This window comes from Battus philenor, unplaced genomic scaffold (assembly GCF_028537555.1).
Source record: "Battus philenor isolate CCGP_79_NKW_IND1 unplaced genomic scaffold, ilBatPhil1.0.hap1 SCAF_22, whole genome shotgun sequence".
Lineage (NCBI taxonomy): Eukaryota > Metazoa > Arthropoda > Insecta > Lepidoptera > Papilionidae > Battus > Battus philenor.
Window position 1 is genome coordinate 7,312,484 of NW_027181685.1, and position 20,686 is coordinate 7,333,169.

The 20,686-nt window shown below is 31.6% G+C and overlaps 1 protein-coding gene across 1 annotated transcript in view; it reads right to left on the reverse strand.

Moving 5' to 3' along the window:
- Positions 1 to 997: 997 nt before the first annotated feature.
- Positions 998 to 20,686, reverse strand: part of Gycalpha99B (guanylate cyclase 1 soluble subunit alpha 2) — a 38,469-nt gene continuing 18,780 nt past the window's right edge. The window contains exons 4-14 of the mRNA XM_068767026.1: positions 19,768 to 19,928; positions 18,986 to 19,194; positions 18,012 to 18,196; positions 10,707 to 10,885; positions 6,295 to 6,474; positions 6,030 to 6,168; positions 4,378 to 4,544; positions 3,189 to 3,332; positions 2,251 to 2,405; positions 1,337 to 1,478; positions 998 to 1,081 (exon numbers count right to left, since the gene is read on the reverse strand). Coding sequence (XP_068623127.1) covers positions 998 to 1,081; positions 1,337 to 1,478; positions 2,251 to 2,405; positions 3,189 to 3,332; positions 4,378 to 4,544; positions 6,030 to 6,168; positions 6,295 to 6,474; positions 10,707 to 10,885; positions 18,012 to 18,196; positions 18,986 to 19,194; positions 19,768 to 19,928 — 1,745 coding nt within the window. The remainder of the gene's footprint in view (positions 1,082 to 1,336; positions 1,479 to 2,250; positions 2,406 to 3,188; positions 3,333 to 4,377; positions 4,545 to 6,029; positions 6,169 to 6,294; positions 6,475 to 10,706; positions 10,886 to 18,011; positions 18,197 to 18,985; positions 19,195 to 19,767; positions 19,929 to 20,686) is intronic.

Here is a 20,686-nt window from a genome sequence, read left to right on the forward strand (position 1 = left end):
GATATACTAATGAATATTAACAAAACTTTACGCCAAAAGACAGTCACTACGTGTGTTTTATATAAAATTTGTGAAGGATGAAATTGTCCAAATTAATTAGATTTATTCTTAATATGTACAAAAATTCAGTGCTTTATAATTACTGAATTGGTTTCGATAGACATGAATAAAAACCGTGTTACGTTTCGAAAGATTGATGATGCAATATAATTTAATAAATCTGAAAATCTTTCTCCCACAGTGCGTTGCCAATGTTGAAGATATTGAAAGCGTACCTCGCTGAGTTTATTATTAATTTTGGGACCCTCATGAAAGGAATTGAGTTTCAATATTTTATATTAAAGATCATAAAATATCTTAATCTTATTATCTTAACCTACTTATTTTATGTAAGTCTATTTTGGCTTTAGCAAAATTAAAATCTTTATCGCAGGCTACATTATGTAAATAATTATTCGCCAGAGAAGTCATTTGTGTTGTGTATGTTTCTAAGAGACAAAATATATTCGAATAAATGCTAATATCTGATAGAGCTATATACAAAAAATTAATAATACATTTACAATTTCTTTTTAAATCTAAACACTAGTTTTAGCTCACATTCATATAAAATTTCGCTAACAAAAAGAACAAATAGGTTTGGATACTACATAAATAGATGTAATAATGCATGTACGTGTATAATAAAGAGAAACTGGATTTAAGCTATTTTTCAAATACATTAAAAAAAAAATTATGATTTTTAATTCAAAAAGAGTCTCTATTCAAATATTTACCTTAAAAAGTATTTATTGTGTGAGCAAAATTTTCCTAAGCAAGATAAGTGCTACTGATTTCCTACATAAATTTCTAACATTTTAAAATCTTATTATCTAGATGAGAATGTTTAAGGCAATATTTAAAATAGTATGAGATTAAAACGCGGCTATTTACAAGTTATTTATTTTATATATTTCTTTTTAAATTAGAGGATAAAGACTTTAAAATTGTTTGTCCATTATGTAGGCTCTTCACTTTCAACCCCACCCGACTTCGCTTGTCCTATACCGAAATCAATAAGAGCTTCTTCTATATGTTTTACCTGTTAAAAAAATAAAAATTAAACTAAAATCTAATAAAATTTGCTTTTTACAACATATTAGTTCACAATATGTTATAACACGAAAAGTGTCTATATAATAACAACAAATATCGAATCGTATGCCCGTAGATCAATTATTGGAGTATCAGAAATGTATTGAGTATTAATAATGAAGAAAGAGAACGATAAAATACAAGGACAGTCGTAAAAGTGGAGGTAATATCTGTTAAAATGAATACAGAGGTATATATTTACCTGGGGCGCATTTGGGTCAGTCCCCGGATGCGTGTATTTGTGCAGAAAATAGCATGTTCCGGGAATGTCCTTAGGGAACGAGTTTGGGAGGCACGAGCGGTCACGAGGCTCCATATCGAATCCCGGGAAATTTACGAGCCACCTGCGACATAAATTTTACTGTTACTTTTTAACCGTCGACTAACGAATCGAAAGTATTGCATTTATTTCAGTTTTATATTTATTTATATTTTTCATTTATAGCTTGAAAAACATACAGAAATTAAAATATGAGCAGGTGTAAACTAGTTGATTGATAGACATTGACAAAATTTTCACTTATAGTATTCCAATAGCTCTTTTAAATATCAACAAAAAAGTAAAGCCGCTCTAATGAGATTTAAAACTTGGGTTATAAGTAAAAAGCATTATATACGACATAAATTATATTACAATACAATATAAAAGTGAAACGGCAATAATTATATATATATTTTAAGTTTTATTTAATAATTAGTTTACACCTCATTTAGATATTTAAATCCATTAAAGCAAAAAGTTTAAAAAATTTCTAATAGATTCAGGCGTTACTTTGCGAAAGTCCATCCTAAGTAAGAAAAAGACTAATATATAGCTACTTCCGCTATGTAGCAGTAGTCGTGCAATAAAGTGCACCACCCGCCAGCCCGCTGATAAAGGCGCCCGCGGTAAAAATGCGAATTACAAAACTACCACCGTTAAATCACTCAACACGTGTTTCACCCCTCCACGGGGCATCCTCCGGAGTAATGTTATGCGGGCTGGCGGGCGGTGCACTTTATTGCACGACTACTGCTACATTGCGGAAGTAGCTATATATTAGTCCTTTTCTTACGTATAAAAAATCGTCAAATATTATTTTACTTTAGAAAAAAAATTTTGTTAAAGCTTCTTACGTGTAAGTGGTAGGACTGACGTTAATCTTGAGTGGTTCTGATCCGGATTCGAATTTATTGGCCAGCGTGACGTTATGTCCGAACAGGCAATACTTTAACATCGTTTTTCCGACAACTCCTGCCAGCACTGTACCCGTATGAAGACCTATACGCATCTGTGTAAGGAATATAGATTATCAAACCATACTTTTGTAATTCTAATTTCAATTTTGTGGTGCTAAAAATTATGTAAAACTAGACTTAATACTTCCATAAACACCATGTGATTCCGTGAACAAAACTGGAATCCGTAGATTAGGTATCACTTACGGTTATTACTTCTAGATTTTTGCTCCCGGTCTGTTCTCAGACTACAGTCTCAAACATTGGTCTTGGTATATGGTCTCAATCGCGGTATTTGATTTCAGTTTTTAGGTCTACTGTTTTTGGGTCTTACCCAACAAAAAAAACCATTAACAATACACGTCATTATTTTGTTATCGTATTATTCGTTGTCGTTAGTTAAAATTTTGATATGTAATATTACTTTAAAGCTCAGATGTGACTTAATCACAATTAGAAATAAGGTTATAAATCACATTAATCTAGTTTCTATGGTGTTCTCAATCCGGATAAAGAGATGCTTATGAACAATAAATTCGCAGATAATAATGCTACGGTAATACTTATCTTGACAGCTTAAAGTAAAATTAACTTATCAGCTGATGTAGTACTTACGATTGCGATAACTTTAATATATTTATCATCATCATCATTTTAGCCATAGAACGCCAAGATTTCTGATAGAACCGGTTGAAAGCGGCCTTCATCCAACATCTTTCGATGACCTTAACAAGTTTGTAATATGTAATAATTATGCAAAAGAAAAGTATGATTAAAACCCGACACAAACATCCGAACCATTCTACTAATTGCTTTAAAGATTACATCATTTGTACCTTTATGGGGTTTCCCTCATGCGTAAGATGCTGCGCACAAGTTTCAACCATTCGTAGGGCCATCCAAGCAATTTGCGGAGCATGAGTATCGATCTTCCTGTGCAGTCCACTGGCCACGCAATATGCGTCGCCTATTGTTTCTACCTAAATCATATTTTTCAAAACTGATTTTTATATTTTTACAACTAATGATTAAAGTGTACAAGAACTTTCACAACTCTCTGTTATATCTTAAAGTATACGGGATGATTACAGATTTTAAAGCTTTAAGGCCTATACACCAATTGTCAATCACTCTTGATGATGTAATCAATTCAGGCGAGTAGCTTTTGGCAGTACTAAGTCCGCAGGGACATATAGTAAAGAATCATTAGTTTCATTTGATTACTGAAATATTAATAATGTTTTTTCTGCGTTATTTGTTTTCACTATATTATCATTAAATTATTATTTTTGAACACAATGTAAATATTTGTTAAAAGCTAATGAGCTGTACATTCACCCTACAACCGGTAAACTAGCATCGTTGTCGTGTTCGTTCCTATCCATAGAGGCCCACTACAAGGCAGTGTGATATTATGGTACGCAAAGGAGGCTATTGCTTATCCTCTGGAAACTTCTTTGTGAGCTATGGCAATTATATACATAATTCATGAACAAAGAGTGAATTATGTAAGATTTTTTCCCGGGAATTAAACCCGCGATCTCCAATTGCAAGTCTTAGTCCACTAGTGCTGGGCAACGACTCCTCAATCAATAAAATATATAATATATGTATATATCTTTTCATATACATATAAATATGTATATATATAATGCAAAAACTTGTGTATTAGGTAAACAGATCCTTCTTATACATTTATGGATATTAAATATACCCAATACTAAATAGAATATAAAATGAAAAACACTATGAATCAACAGAAAAACAACTTTACGGGATTGTTTATATAAAAATAGACATTTTGTATATGCTTTATAAGCAATATACTAAACAAACAAATCACCACAGCAATAATGTTTATTGTTTTTGCGACTGCGAAAATTTTACAGCTTAATATATCACATAATTATACCCAGACTTGTAACAAATAGCTGTGGATCGCATAAATATTGGACTCGTAATGGCTCAGAAGTCTAGACGCTTCATAGATCGACCCTATTTGTACATTGTTTGATAGATAATTACCTTGTAGACGTCGAGTTCCTCACAGAAAACATCAAATACGCTGTACAAATCCTCGAGCATAGCAATAACCATCATTGGGGTGGCGGTGGCGCAGATAGAAGTGAAGCCGACGATATCGCTAAACAACATCGTGACGTCATCGTGACTCTTCGCTTCGATTTTCTCTCCTGAAATATTTAACTCATGCTACTCGGAATTTCTCTGAGTATATCAAAGAACTCACCGTCTGCAAACTTAAATTTAAACCAAAGAATATCAAATCTATTTTATATTTATTATGTATAAAAATATAATATATAATAAAAATGAATCGGCAAATGTGTTGCTAAGCGCAAAACACGAGAACGGCTCGAGAAAATCAGCTAATTTCTTTTTATGTTTTTCATTAAGGCACGAGAGTTCTTGCGGAGAGAAAAAATATAAGAGTAAGACAATAAAATTAACATTTTTATTTTCCTACACAAACCTTAGAGTAAATTGAAACATCTGTCTCTTGCTATGAAACATACGACGACGCATTAAATCAAAAAAGGTTTTTTAGCGTTATAATCAAACTAAAACATCGTGTATAATAAATCATTATTACTAATTTTTTGTGAGTAATCATTGTATATTATTAAGAGCTTAAATTTATAAACAAAATCATCACGCCATAATACGTTTTCATGGTAATATTTTTTTTCTATTGCACTGCAACAGGCTTGTAACTATCGAAAGTTGGAAGTCTGTTGGGTCATTTAGTATTTATACGTAAAAGATCTTATTTGTACGATCCAATTAACTACTCCAACTTAGCGTAAGCTAAAGAGAACTCATTCACAACAAAATCCAATCCTGGAATATCGAAACGTCGTCTATCGAATCAATGAATTCGTATTGAAATTTAATGAACCTGTAAATTCTGGAATGAATTGCAGTATAGTATATTTGAAAAAAAAACAACTGTCGGCCATGATCAAAAAAGGTTCTAAAGAGTCATAATTGTAATTCTAAATATGAAAATCCGTTTACGTTTCTTATAATTGGTTTCCGAGCTTATTATTACAAAAGATAATACGTGTCAAGGTATGTATGCCCGGCTTATAATTATATAATTTGATTTCTGTAATTAGTAATTTTATTACACCGGCATGCTTATTTGTTTGAATAAAATTATATAGAAAATTAATTACATGTTAGTGAGTTAGAGAGTGGATAATTTAGATAGTGTAAAATTAGAAAGATCCATAAAATCCACCAAATATAACTAACTATGGATATCATATCGACATTTGCCTCTCTTTAGCATGATCATAATCTATCTCTTAAATCCCATGCCGCCGAGGTTTCTGGAGAACCCTGTCTGAGTAGATTCTAAAAAAGGTTTTTAAAGCCCCTTGTGATGATTTTAAAAATAACTACACACAACCACACTATAAGGTATTCTGTGCACACAAAATATACTGCGATGTGTGACAGTTATAGTTATATGTTATGCTCACGGTATACGGAATTTAATCCGACTAGCAATTGAATGTAGCTAGGTAATGTAGGATATGTTTCTATAGGTTTGAAGTATGCGCTCTCGGTGTTCTCCTATTTGAACCCCCAGAAACTGTGAAAGCCTATTCCACCACTAACAAAAATAATTCAAATAGATCATGATCACTTACCTAACCACAACCTTTTTGCAATGTGCGGCGGAAATATTAAATGTAGTAAGCTGACATTCTTTTCACGTTCTTTATCGACAGCTTTACTGGCTTCTTCGATAGAATTCTTTAGTTTGTCCATTCTCCTTCTAAGTCCATCCTTAAAAATATATTTTTAATTACTTCAAACGATCATTGTAAAAATATGACTATAATATCAGATTTATTAGAAAAATGTATATTAGATTAAAGTAATAATTTAATCATTCTAATGTATGAGTATTACTTGCGCTCTTGCTTGTTCTCCAACTAATATAACATCTCTGGTGGCATCGTGTAAAGGTATGTCAGAAATGAAGAGTCCTCTTCCGGTGAGACCTTCAAGTCCATCGAGAAACGGTGAACCGACAAATAGTAGTGAATCTGATTCGGAACAAAACACCATCTGCCCTTTTATTTCTAAACCCTGCGATAAATGATAATAAATTATATTAAATTTAAAATAAAATACTTAGAATCCTGCGAATAAACATAGTAATATAATCATTAAATTATTTCCTAATGATGCAAAAGCTGCCATTTTACGCTCTTTAATTCAATCTTATTATGTATTTATACATAGCTAACATTTTATGAACCTTACATTTAGTTATAAATCGATACAAAATACATAACAAGATACATAAAAATAGCTGCTTTAGATAAATGAGTCTGTCCAATGCATCGTATCATATGATGGGCGTTATAAGGATGTATCAGACAAAAAGGCATTAACTATATAGAAATGTGTATGACTATGCATACGAAATCGTTCCGTCAGTAGTCCGTCGACTAACACAGTCGAATATTATGTACGAGGCGGCAGTATATTAATGAAAATCTTTATTTTTACCTCTCTCTAATATCCAATACCAAAAAAATATATTTATGTAAACAAAAAATGGGTACAACTCAAAATTTGTGCATGTTTAAATGCCTGATACGTTCCTGTTATGGTTATATTACGATAAAATGACAGTCTATTTTAATTCCACTCTTAAAAATCGCAATATATGTCAATTATATATCGCAATATATGTTAATTATAATCAAACCAGCCATGGGATTGGACACAGGCCTCGGAAATTTCGAATAAGACCCGTAGGGAGCGGTCTACTTCCAGCGTTTCTCAACGCCATCTGCCATCTATCCATCTTGCGGACGAACAATCTCAAATTAAAATTAAGATTCCACCGGCTTGGAATAATGTCACGTGCACTTTGTGGCCTACTCACTACCACTTCGAGTTACTAGTCCGTATGATTATGTTTGCTATTTTTTATTTCTACTAACTTTCTTATTCTTGATTAGAAACCGTAAATAAATCCTGAGCATGGACCTCTGTATTTCTCGTTAAGCAAAGATAGCTTGTTAATAGAGCCTAAAATGAGAGGCCACATTTCTTTGCAGTTAATCACTGCACATATAGCATTAAAAAGTGCTATAATAATGGTACACATTACAAAAGCATTCATTTTCTTTATAATAGTGTGATTTAAACAATCATCGTGTATATTACGTAATTTGTAACGGAACCTTTTATGTAAAATAAGGCTTCCTAAGCCGGTTACATACTGCGGAATTATCCTATCGTTACTTCATTAGTAACGTTAGATTGAAAATGTAAAAGAATAAAAAGCGAAATACATCTCGCACGAATAACATTACGCAAACCGATCGAGGTTTTGTTCAAACACTATCTCATAATCTGGAACGCTTCCAAAATTTGAAAGGGGATATAGAAAATGAGATTTAACGAAAAAATCAACTACAAAAGGAAAGTTGGATGTAGTCCTAAAATACAGTGAAATTTATAGTGTTGACAAGTTTTGTTAACAAAAGTACGTATGTGGTGACAATTCAAAAGCAAGTAATTACCTACGTAGTTGCAATAAAAGTTATTATATCGCATATACGAGATATAATACAAGTGAAAGCACGTGCAATGTACACGTATAAACAATGTACAAGTAGAATTTATAAATAAATATTTTATACAAAATAAAGTGGTAAATAAGAAAATTAAATCTCGTTAAATGTACGGACGAAAAAATTTTACCTTCAGAAAAATCATAGTGTCCGAATTCTGAAAATTACCTCAATAATAAGTGCCTGACATGAAAAATATAGCAATATGAAATGAACAAAACCAATTACTCAAAAAAACCGGTGCTGCTCAGAGAGATCATACACGAAAAAATATGAGCGCGGAAAAATTATTGCGTTTCGTTGATTTATTACTTCGATTTTTTTTTCAAAGCCTACGTATAAAATTTAATTATATAGAATTTTATTTATATGTATGTTAAATCGTAAATAAAAAAATAAGATACGTATCGCAGAGCAATAACCACAGTAGTGTTTTTAAGGACGACATCGCTAACACAACTTCGGTAATTAAAAATCTACTCAATAAACAGGGTAACAATATCTTCAGAGATCTGAACGCTCCAGCGGTTCAAGTCATAACACTTTCTTCGCGCAGTCGTCTATGCGTTTTCATTTATTATCACCAACAAGATAAAAATAGATTTCATCTACTCCCAATAATTGTTTTTTAATATTTAATTATGCTATTTTACATTGTATTCTGGTAACATACAACAATATATTATATTTAATAATAAGTTAACAAAGTAGGAAACCAAAAAAACACCACCGAAGCTAATTATGTAATCTGTACTACTACTTTGGTCATAAATACTGTAATATCTTAAAATAAATAAACAAATTACTTTTGAATTTTCCAACTGACTTTTCTATATGATTGTTCATTGTGTTTTTTTTTTATTATTTTCGCGCCAATATAGTGTAATACATTTTTTTATATTATGATTATGAAGCGGGATGGTGATAAAGAAAAAGGAAAGGTCAGTGATTGCATAGCATTAAGTAGTTATGGTGCCAAAAAGGATTTTTAAAATCCTCCATACGCTTGATAATAGTTAAATGTTAAGGACAGAAAAAGAAAAATGCGATTAAAACAATTCGAGGAAGAATTCGAAATTTTAATAAATCCTATCCGAAAGTAAAAGATTTTATCTCGGGATATATAGAGAGCTCCTAGAACCGTGTGGCGTATTTTAAAAGATAACTAAGGATTTGCTGGCTATAAGAGACGCTCTGGTCATTTTTAAATGGTATCTGATGAATTTTCCAATAAAAAGAGTGCATGCTGCTATTGAAAAATGACCCTAACGTTTATGGAACTATATGCAGCCAATCGATACCACTTCGTATAAGTTTTATGTATTTTTAATGGTTTTGTGTTAATGCATTAAACTAACACACTGTAAGCGTGATAAATGCTAGGTGCAATAAAAAAATGTTTTTCTATTGCAATTAGCGAATTTTACCTTTTTCCTTAAAACAATATTTATGGCAAGACCAAGATGATTTTTTTAAAGATAGATTTTAGAACTGCGTCAGAAATTTATCCAAGGTCAAACTTACAAAAGAGCTGAACGTTCTTTACTCTAACTTTGTCTAAAAAATCCAAGAATAAGTTCTATCAAAATTGCCCGTTAATCTTTTAATTTTGTCATCGTAAAATTTAGTGCTTCTTATATTGTAACGTAAAGTTTTTTTTTAATTCTCTTAAAAGTGGAATCTATGTTTTTAACTTTATATCGATCGATATAAATCCGGTAAAGGATGGTTGTATCAATAAAAAAATTGCAAAGAGTTCCTCATTGACTTATTTATTTATACATTTACACGTTTTAGAAACACTCGTCAAAGGGGACTTAATGTTTATTCTTTATCAGTCAACACTAGATTTCTCTATAACGATTGACAAGGTAAACAATATTAATTGTACGTAATTTTTTTTGGTATTCTGACTAAAAGTTTACAAAGGACTATCACTTCAAGTTGAAGTGTGTACTCTAACCCGTCATCGGTAACAAAGGCATGTATGAAAACGTTACAAAAACATCCCTTTTAACAAAAAAGATAACCCTTTAATGAAGAGCGGCTCTACGATCCTCCAAAATTATAATAAAAATATATTTTCTTTATATCAAAGGTTAAATTAAACAACATTATCAGTGTACATTGTTGTTGATACTGTTGAACACTTTATGTGACATGTTTTAATTTATTTTTTTAATAATGTTCATGATTTGATACTAATATTTTCCCATAAGAGGATATTAAGGCGTATTACGCGTCCCCTTTACTCTGTCCAGAGAACACTACAGTAATATTATATTTTTTGAAAGTTTCAATTTACTAAAGCGAAAAAAGTCCTGGTACATTTACCGATATTTTTTAAGCGTAGAAATATTATAGGACGCCCACTGCAGGGCCAAAAGGTTTACAATAGAATCAGGAGGAAGAGGACTTTAACGCTTGGGGGTACGTGGTCACCACACCAGAACCTTAAATCCCCAGAGGTAGAAAAAGTACACCTAAATTTTAATTAAGTCTTATTAAATAATATTAAAGATGTGTAGTATGAAAACCGGTATTAATAATCGTAAACATAAACAATTAGAAGTTGGAAGCGGCCTGCACGCAGCTTCTTCAGATAACTTTAAACAAGTTCTTTCCGATATTAAAATTAAGTAATGTTTAATTTAGTTGCATCTTTAATACGCAAATGAATAAATTATTAATCAAATTGCAAATGGAATAAAATTTGTTAAATTTACTGACCTCAGCGAGTGAAGCAGAACCAGGAATTTTGAGACAAAACATGAATGGTGTGTTAACTCTTTTTAGTATCTCACGAAAATCCAGCGACACACCCCGGGGACGTAATAATCTGAAATAAGTGCCGAGAGCGGACCCATGCGTCGCCAAGTAAGTTCCAAATAATCTCATAAATCCTCCTCCTGTCAACAAAGTACAGTTTATGAATAACACACGTTAACAGAAAACACACAAAACGGACAGAAACTATGTGATAAAAGTGATAGAAGTGTCCTGATGCTATATCTCATCAACTACCTTAGATATAAAATTAAAATCACACAATTACTTATTTATTTTCTTAATATTTTTTATAGTACACGCTAAAAACATAGAAATAGTTTTATAATAATAAACAAAAAAGTACAATAGCCATTTTTAACACACGAGGCATTTCTTCCAGGCAACAATGGCATGGAAACAGTAGAAGTATAAATAATGGGTAGTTAACATCTACAATATATATATAGATATATAACCATACATACACGTGTACGTAGAACATTTTTACTCATTTCTGTAATCTAAAAGTCTTAAAGGCTATCTTGAAGAAAAGTGTAAGGGTACTAAAAACTTAGACAATACGTAGAAAGATTGATTGACCACAAAAAACTCGTCTGTATTTTTTATGGGATAATGGCGCGTTTAGGAATCCTCGTATCTTTAAGTTTTCTTCTTCTTTTGAGGAGTTGGACGCCCACTGCAATTATATTTATGTATATGTATGTATAATTATATGTTTTAGTGGGCAGAATAATGGTTTTAGTAAAGTCTTGTATGTTGGAATAAACAACAGCGACGGCATGAAGCCCCAATCCGGTAATAAAATAGAATGTAGTGGAACAAGCCATGGCCCCGATGGAGGCTTTGAGCCTTGTGACCTTTAATATTTGCCTCTTGATTTAGTCTAAGTGCTGATCTTGATTCTACATTTATTTAAAATCAATAAAAATTAGAACTTAAACTTCAATAATATCTAATAAAAGTCCTACTTTAAGTGGCAATAAAGTTTTCTGAGAGCTTGAATTAGGAATGTGGGGAGCCTAAGATTAACGAAAGTAACTGATATACCCCATCGCATCGACAAGTTGTTAAGGCTGTCGTAAGACGCTAGATGCAGCCTTATTACTTGAATACAGTGAACAACTTGAGGACCTAATGTGTAACGTAATGATTCTTCAAGAATTTTTAGAACATTAATTTTAACCTTAACTTTTGTCACATATACTATAGTAAACATTACAATTGTTTCAAAGTGCTAAATAAATTGATTAACTGAAATAACCTAAAATATTTTTAAGCAAAGAAATAAACCTCAAAAAGGTAATTCAGAGGACCAGAGTAAAACTTTAATTATGTAATCCAATTTACGATGCATTACATACAAAAGAACAAAAAAAAATTAAAAATGAGAAAATATGAAAACGGTAAAACAGTAAAAGATAGAAAGAAAGTAAAATTGTAAACAAAACACCGGAATAAATAACATTAAATGAAATACCAACTGTGATAATATCTAAAAATTTAAATTGTAAAAATTGTTTAAGCGCTAAATCAATTATGATAAAAAAAGATTAGAAACCCAGTACCTGTGATATTTGAGAAGTAAGGTGAAGGATGAAAGGTGATGAAATGGAGGAAACTAAAAATGGATGAGTGTGTAAGATCATGTGAAGTATGTTAGAAAATTAAATGAATGATCTTAAGAACACTGAAATAGGAGTAAAGACATAAAAAGAGGAATGTGTAACAATTAATTAAAAATTGAAAGCTCCCTGTCCCTAAACAAGATAGGGGAGAATTAGAGGCCTCCAATAACGTAGGCCATAACAAAAAACATAAAAACAAAGACCTTTACTCTTAGCTTGTCTGTGTCCCTAATGCGATCAATATCATGTGCCACATCACATGCCCATATCATAGTCCTTTATCGTATATCTAGCTATTACATTTCCACCGTATCTTGAAACGTTTAGGGGTACGACAAGCATCCATTCTTTTGTAATGGATATTTCTTACGGGCGGGTAGCTCCATCCTTCATAATGCGTATAACAAAGATTGAGTATAATTTTCCATCGTTAATTTCTGGTTGCCTTAAATAAAATATATACTTACTAATAGCTAAATTCATTTTATTATTGAAGAGTGAATATTTTCGTAATGCGGATTGTAGTTTTTTGAAGAATTATTAAAAACATGTTCTATTCGTTAACGGTCTGACCGTTCTATCGTTATATTGATTATAAAGCCAGTTGAGGCATCAAAACTCCTATAATATAAACGTCAAAGCTTGTTTAATAGCATGTATATGTACTTACGATGCCGAGATTTATTTATATACTTACTTTATTGAAGATAAATAGTAACAAAAGGCAGTGAGAAAGTACGAACTTAAAAACATGAAATTATAGAAAATATAAAATTAGTTACAATTGTTACCTTATAACTATCTCACTAAGAACATTTAATGATTTATAGTCAAACAATGACAAAACAAATAAAAACATTACTAAACAGGCATTCTGCATATAACACCGCAATAATTACGAGTCACAGCAAGCCGTCACTTTCCAATGATGTTTAAATTGTATTGTGTGTACTCAATAATTTCGAATGAAATTGTCTTTTAAAAGATTTGAGAGAGCAAGTTATAACATCAATATCACTAATATATGAATACCGATATACACAACATACCGAGCAGATATCCCCATTATAAATGACAAAAGTGATGCTAGAGTTACTTCCAACTCTTTTCTTAGCGCTAATGCTCTCCGAAATTGTAGTAAAGAGAGCTGTAGAAATTCTCCAAAAGTTAAGCCGCGGTATGGACCTCTCGGACGACTTCACATTATTATCTACTAATATTAATTTACAGTACAACATCATAGCCTAATTTAAATTGTAAATACTAGAATCAGATTGAGTTTATATATAACTGGGGTAGCCAACCATCGGCTTGCGAGCGATATGCGGCTCTTTGAAGGAATATTTGTGTATGAGGTTTTTTTTTTAATTTTTGTGAACTAAATATTATCGTGAAATTCAAACATCGATCAATATTGCAGAATATAATTTTTATACACATATTTTGTATTTTTTTATAAATGTTATAAAAGTTAATATATTTTCAACATAAATAATTTCTGTAAAAAATTGTATCTGTTTGTATACATTTTAATTTGTGGCTCGCGATAATGTTAAAAATTTGAAAAATGGCTCAGACTATAAAATAACTCAGCAACCCCTTCTATATAACTTAAAGCAACGAGAGTTCCAAAGGCGTCCTGATTTGAGAAGAGCTCAAAACAATCTCAGACGGAGTTTTTGTGATCACTTTCACAATATCTTTATAATACTGTAGTAAGGCAAGTCATTCCCTACAAAATCAATACAGAATAAAAGCCATCCTCTAGGGAGCAAGGACTTAGTCAATCGTTTGCCTGAACGATCGTTACTTTTACCGCTTTGCAATCAAAGGAAATACATAATTTAAAAGCTACACATTGTTACGTCACCATTTGTCAACCAGAAAAATCCAATAATGCGAAACTGGGTGTCTTAACTCGATAATACTAGTTTTCTGAATAACAAGACAGTTTAATTTTATCTTTATATTGAAAATATTAATTATCATAATTAAAAACCTATATTAGGTATTTTTTTTATATGTATCAGATGTAATCATCTAATCAACTTAGCGAAATGGGACAAAGATATCATCTAAAGGATATTTTACCCTCATTATGGAGAATAGCGACGTCATTTAGACCCTGTAACGTCTAACAAAATGGAGGCTTCGCGGTGAAGGCGACTATTAGTTCTTATCGAACCATTCACTGCCTTAGAAGTGAAATTTTTTTGCTTAATATTATCTTTAACTGACATAGCTCAGGATTCGCCGAATTAAAGTGGCAGTGTACAGATTACATAGCGTACATAACACACTGCCGATGGGGTCCTCAGTGTAGCATCCAATGTCTACCCACCAGGCAGATAGACGACCTATTAAGATTGTCGGAATTCGATGCAGATCGGTTTTATTGGAAAACTATGTACTCGTACTATATCCAACAGTGGACGCCCTCGATGCGATTCCGAACTGCTAGGAAAAAAGATTACAGAGAGTAAAAACAGTATCAAAATGACTCTCTAATAAATGACGATAAAGATAGGCCTGTGTTTTTCAAATACTGCAGGGTCATAGTTTAGGATGTGATCAAAATAAATAGTACTGAAAAATAAATCAGGTCGGGTAAACATGTAAAAACAGGAGGAAATGAAAACAATAGTAAACAAAATGTGAAGATTGTAATAAAATATTTATAAAAAAATTATTTAATTAATTTAAAACCTTGCTGTAAAAAAATGTGATAACGATTATAAAATAATGAAATGAACAGCAAATTAAAAATGTAAAGCCCATTTAAAATTGAAATCCAGATGCGTCGTGATTGAGTACCTACTGCAGATAAACGAGGGCTATTATTATAATTCAGAGTTTTTTCTCCTACATTTTTTTATCTTTCTATGGTAGAAGTCTGAATCTTATGAAATAGTTGATACTTTGTTGGTAATGCAAAATACCCATTAATGCAGTAGTATTTAATGTTAATCATAGAAATAATATGACTACGTCCTTGCCATGACACCCCGAATTTATTAATATAATAAATATAATTTGTTCATCACATACAATGTTCATGTTTCTAAATCTTTTCTCTTTATTCTTTATATATTATTATTTCAATATTCCTACTGTGGCCTATATATTTCGGATAGTATTTTGAACATTTACAATAACAATAATTTTCCAAAAATAAGGGACTATTAAAAAGTGGCTGTACTAAATTTTTACCGCAAAAAGGCTCTAATTAATTAGTAATAAATGGAATCGGATTTTTTAATAAAATTCTGTACAAAATTATTGTACTTCCATTAAAAAACTCAAAACGTAGTACAATCGTTTTCCTTTGTTTTATTTTATTTTCATAATTATATTTTAGTTCATTCCTAATATGTGCTTTTTAAATTCTTAGTTAATACCATGTCGTCACGGCATTATTTTAAATGCAGGTTGTTTTCGTCCGCGTGTTTCCGTACCATTATAAAACACTGTAAATTGCTACTCGGTCAAGGTCCCCAACTTCTATGCAGTCATAAAGTGCGCCTTTAAATTTTACAGCGTTATATGCGCTTGACACCTCAAGGAGATACGCCAAGGGATATAAAAATGTATTCTAGAATATTTAAAAATCAAGATAGTTTATAATTTTGTATCTTCATTTCCAGTATTCGTACATGATAATAATATGAATACATATTTTGCATTTATGATAACATATTATTATGTAGTAATGATAATTAATATTTTTTTTGTATTGCCTCCTCGACTAGCCATGGTTGGCAACGAAATACGGACAGTACATTTTTTTTTACCAGAAATTTCGCAATCTCTGTATGATACAATCTACACGCATTCGTACAACTAAACAAATTACTGCTTTTGTTTTTGGCAACCTATTTTCAATACGATCAGGTCAATACTATTTGGTACAATGCTACATATATATTTGTAAATGCTACAGAAATTTTCAATTGCTCAAATATTTGCTTCAAACAGCACATTCAGTGCTCTGCTTTATTCTTGTTTGAATCGGAATAAGTGGAACGTTTTCAGCTGAATAAAGTTGCTGACATTAATATAGGTGCTAGCTTACATCATTAAAATATTGTATTTATATTTTAGTAGAAAATTTCTACGAAAATTATTTTAGTATATAATTTCATTTGTCTTAGTATAAATTTTAAATTTTCAACTTGTTTTATCGATCTCTTTAATTTAGTATTCACAAAAGTATACCAGAAAAGTTTTATGACTGAGCCGGTATCTCGTATGTACAAATACGTAAAAGAGAATTAAAAATTTTGATGCGTTAATGTACATTTTAGGTAAATTTGTCGGCACTCTCATTTTTTCATTTGAATTGTCTGAAGTAGAATTAATTAAAAAGTAGTTTATAAGTAATATAATTATTGTCGTCTTAGTCGTTTCAGCATCGATGCCCACTGCAAGGCTAACGCCTCTTCCAAAGATATCTATAGGGATACACAATAATCGCCATGCTTGGCAAAAGCGTTGATGATAGCAATGCGGTATTATTGTACGCAGTAGATTTGATGCATCTTCTGAAAACTTGTTTGTGGGCAATGGCAAATATGTATATATAATTAATGCAAAAATTATAAATCATATAAGACTGCATCCCCGAAATCAAACCCGCTATCTACGATCGCAAGTCTCAATTCTCTATCCACCACTGTTCTATATAATTATGTACTTTCTTATTCACAATTAAATTCCATTAAAATATCTTTATTATATGGAGCTATGTTTATGATCGTAGATTCTAACAGCCTTAGGATTTACAAAAATAAATCTTTCTTCCATTAATCACTGAAAACCGAGGCGTGAGAAATGCTAATTCTAAGTGAAGTTCGAGAGAACGGCGAATCCTCAGAGTGTTATTATGTTAATCCAATTTCAAGTAAATCGCTCGAAAACTCGATTATAATTATAGTAAAAATGCTAAAGTCGAAGTGTGTTGTGTAATAGCTTATTGCAAAGATATGAAAAGACGATGTTATAATTTATTGCCGTTATAAATAACTTTCTTTCCAACTTTAATATGATATATCGACTCATGAAGAGAGAATATAAAATAATACAAAAATGTTATTTGTGGTTTGCTTTGAGTCATTGAAATGCTTGTTAGTATAGAAAACACGATTCGATTTAAGCCTTCGTTCGTTTTAACGATCTTCATAAAACCTCGAATACGCACTAACATTAAATATTTATTTAATTATCTAGAGCATATCTAGGCATCATCTATAATGCTGCCTAAACTCCCGTACCACGCCTTAGGAAACCTCGGCAAAGTGGGGACCTAGGAAAAAAAGAGCAAGAGCGCTGCCGCCCCGTACGTTAGCGGCGGAAAGTTTTCAGCGATCTTCATAATTTTTATGCCCTTCTACTTTATTAAACATCTACAAACCTAACCAATAAATATCTTTGTATCAATAACAAATACAGGGAACTTCAAAAGTTATTGATACATAGACAGAGTATTCTCAAGGTTTATCCAAATATGTTTTACAAAATTCTTCCTGACAAAATACTCTTGTTGGTGAATACATTTTAAATAAAACAGTGTGAGAGAGTAACAATTAGTTAAGCAAAGCGTTTAATTATTTTAAATACTTACCCAATTGCACAAGCTCTAGCCGCTTATCCGTAATAAAGTGCCACGGAAATGCCTTACAAAAGCTCGCAACGCCAATGCGTAAGTCTGATACATTGCTCGATGAGGCGACACAGGCGCTGTCACCGGTCGCTTCACAATTATCTCCTTTAGGTGTTTGCAGTAGAGGAACGGCGTTGATTTCATATCTAAAAAAAAATTATTTAATTTATTAACATTTCAACTGTTTTCAACAACCCATTGTTGGGTGTCCAACTCATTGTTGAAAACAATTCTCGCCCAAAGACTTCCAAAAAGACCAGTTGGGAAAGGCTATTCAGCGTATTCCGACTACATTTGCAAAAGCATCTTGGTGGACATCCTACAGGGTTATCTATACATCGACTCAACTCCAAAACCTTTTAATTTCCGACCACTACCATTTTCATTTTCCAATCAGTTGCGTAATGTCGACTATGCGTGAAAAAATATTCACAGCATGCACATGTCATTTATTGTTGAAATGACAGAAAGTATTTAAAGGTTTTCCTAATAATTGATGGTCTACGTAATATGATTATCATTACATTTCCTAAAACACTCGAACAATCCCAAGGTTAATTACTTCTGCTTATAATCAAAAGAAGAGAAATAGAAAAAAATCCTTGAGACAATATATCATGAAAATTGTGTAGCATTTGTATGAATTACTCTTATTTGTATCTCCTACAGGAATTCAATCATTATCACTGCGTATTTAATGCAGTTACATATAACAAATTAAATTTAAGCTAGCTTTTCAATTAGAAGTAGCTTTTTACAAGCCTTATATTGTTAAAACATTTTTAATTTAATTATTCTAACAGCTACAAATATTTATTAATAAAAAAGAAATAATTTTGGGTTTACCTTTAAACATATTTTTACGTCCTACATGTTGACAGACTTAATGCAGCTTTTAAAACTGAATGTATGATAAATAACAAAGGTATACAAACCTAAATCTCCTCGGATCGTTTGTGTAGCTCATCAGTCTTATGTCGGCTTGAGTTTCATAGAGGCGTCTAGCTATCGCTTTCAGGCTTCCAACTAACAAATAGGCGACAGGCTCGCATTCTGTTGTTAGGTATAACTCAATTCTACCTCTCGACGTGGTGCATACGAACGCGGCTTCGTATTCAACAGATTCGTCTTTTAATACGTCATCCTAAAAATATTATTAGTATGACATAAGGGTAATTTTTTATTCCTATTGAATGTATATTTTAAACTACTGGTTTATAGAGTAATTAGACTCCAAAGTACTCAGTGAACAATCACCCACACAGGTCAGATTATCATCATCATCATTTCAGACCTAGGACGTCCACAGATGGACATAGGCTTTCTCTCTTCGATTTCCAATAAGGCAACTTGAAAGTAACCTGCATCCAGCGTCTTCCGACGACCTCAACAAGGTCTTCTACTTTATGGATAGATGTACCAGCTGCGCTTGCCAGTTCATGGTCCAAGCGGTCAGTCCTGCGACGCCATATAGCCACTTGCCAATCTAATGGGCTCTGTCGTCTACGAAATATACAGTTCCTGATTCGATTTCAAAAATCTATCAAACTAGACAAAGCAATATTTTCAAGTTGCAGAGTTTGAAGATTTTGGTTTTAGTAAGGAATCAAGAACAGTAAACCTAACTACAAATTTATCTCAGATCTAATTGACATAATTGCTGTAAATATAATGCATTATTGACGATTACATTATATAAAGAAATATACAGTTATACCTGGTCGTGTAAGACGTCGTGAACACTGTCAAGCGTTGTCAGAAACTCCGTTAAATTCGTACCAAGACACTTAAACGCTCTCTCCAACCGACAGTTATGAGAAAACGCAGTTAATATTAAGTATTCGCCTAATTTCGCCATAAAATCTTCCGTATTCAGACCTGTGGAAGCAATAAATCTTTAACAATGCCGCCTTCGAATTACTTAACAAATATTATTAGCTTCATGACAAAATTTTAAAATAAAAGTGTTTATTTTATCTTGAACCAATTAATTTAAGACTATTTTAATGAGTGTGTAACTTTTTAATATATTTAATCGAACATGAGATGCCTTTATCAATTTAAATTTTCTAAGGCCACACAAAATATTTAATTAAATTATGGTACGAAGCTGTTATTCAGAAGGCGCACAATTTTTTTACTACATTTAATTTTGTTAACATACAAAATATATATTTCGCTTGTAAATATGTTGATAAGCCCCTGAAAGTAGTCTTTTATGAGGGCCAGCACAAGTTACGAAGAAAGTTTTACGCTAAAGTTTTTTTAAAACTTTTGTCGCACACCTGAAAGCTTAGGAACTTCGACTAAGTAACAGAACGCTTTCCACTTCCTTAAATATCTTATTTTAGTAAAAAAAGTACAAAAAGACAAAAATATAAATTTTCTATTGAAAATTCGATTTCAGAAAATCTAAATTTAATCGATTCATAAAAGCATACTGTTAATACGACCTTGCGGTTTATCTGATATTAAGCAATCCGTGCGACCACAGGGAACCGTATCTATAACTGATTATACATACGCACACACATATGTTTACACGTAAATTTATTCATATATTGATGTTACATTTGTTAACATAGTTTAATGCTCGTTGATCTTCTTCGATAAATAAATTTTAAATTACATTCATA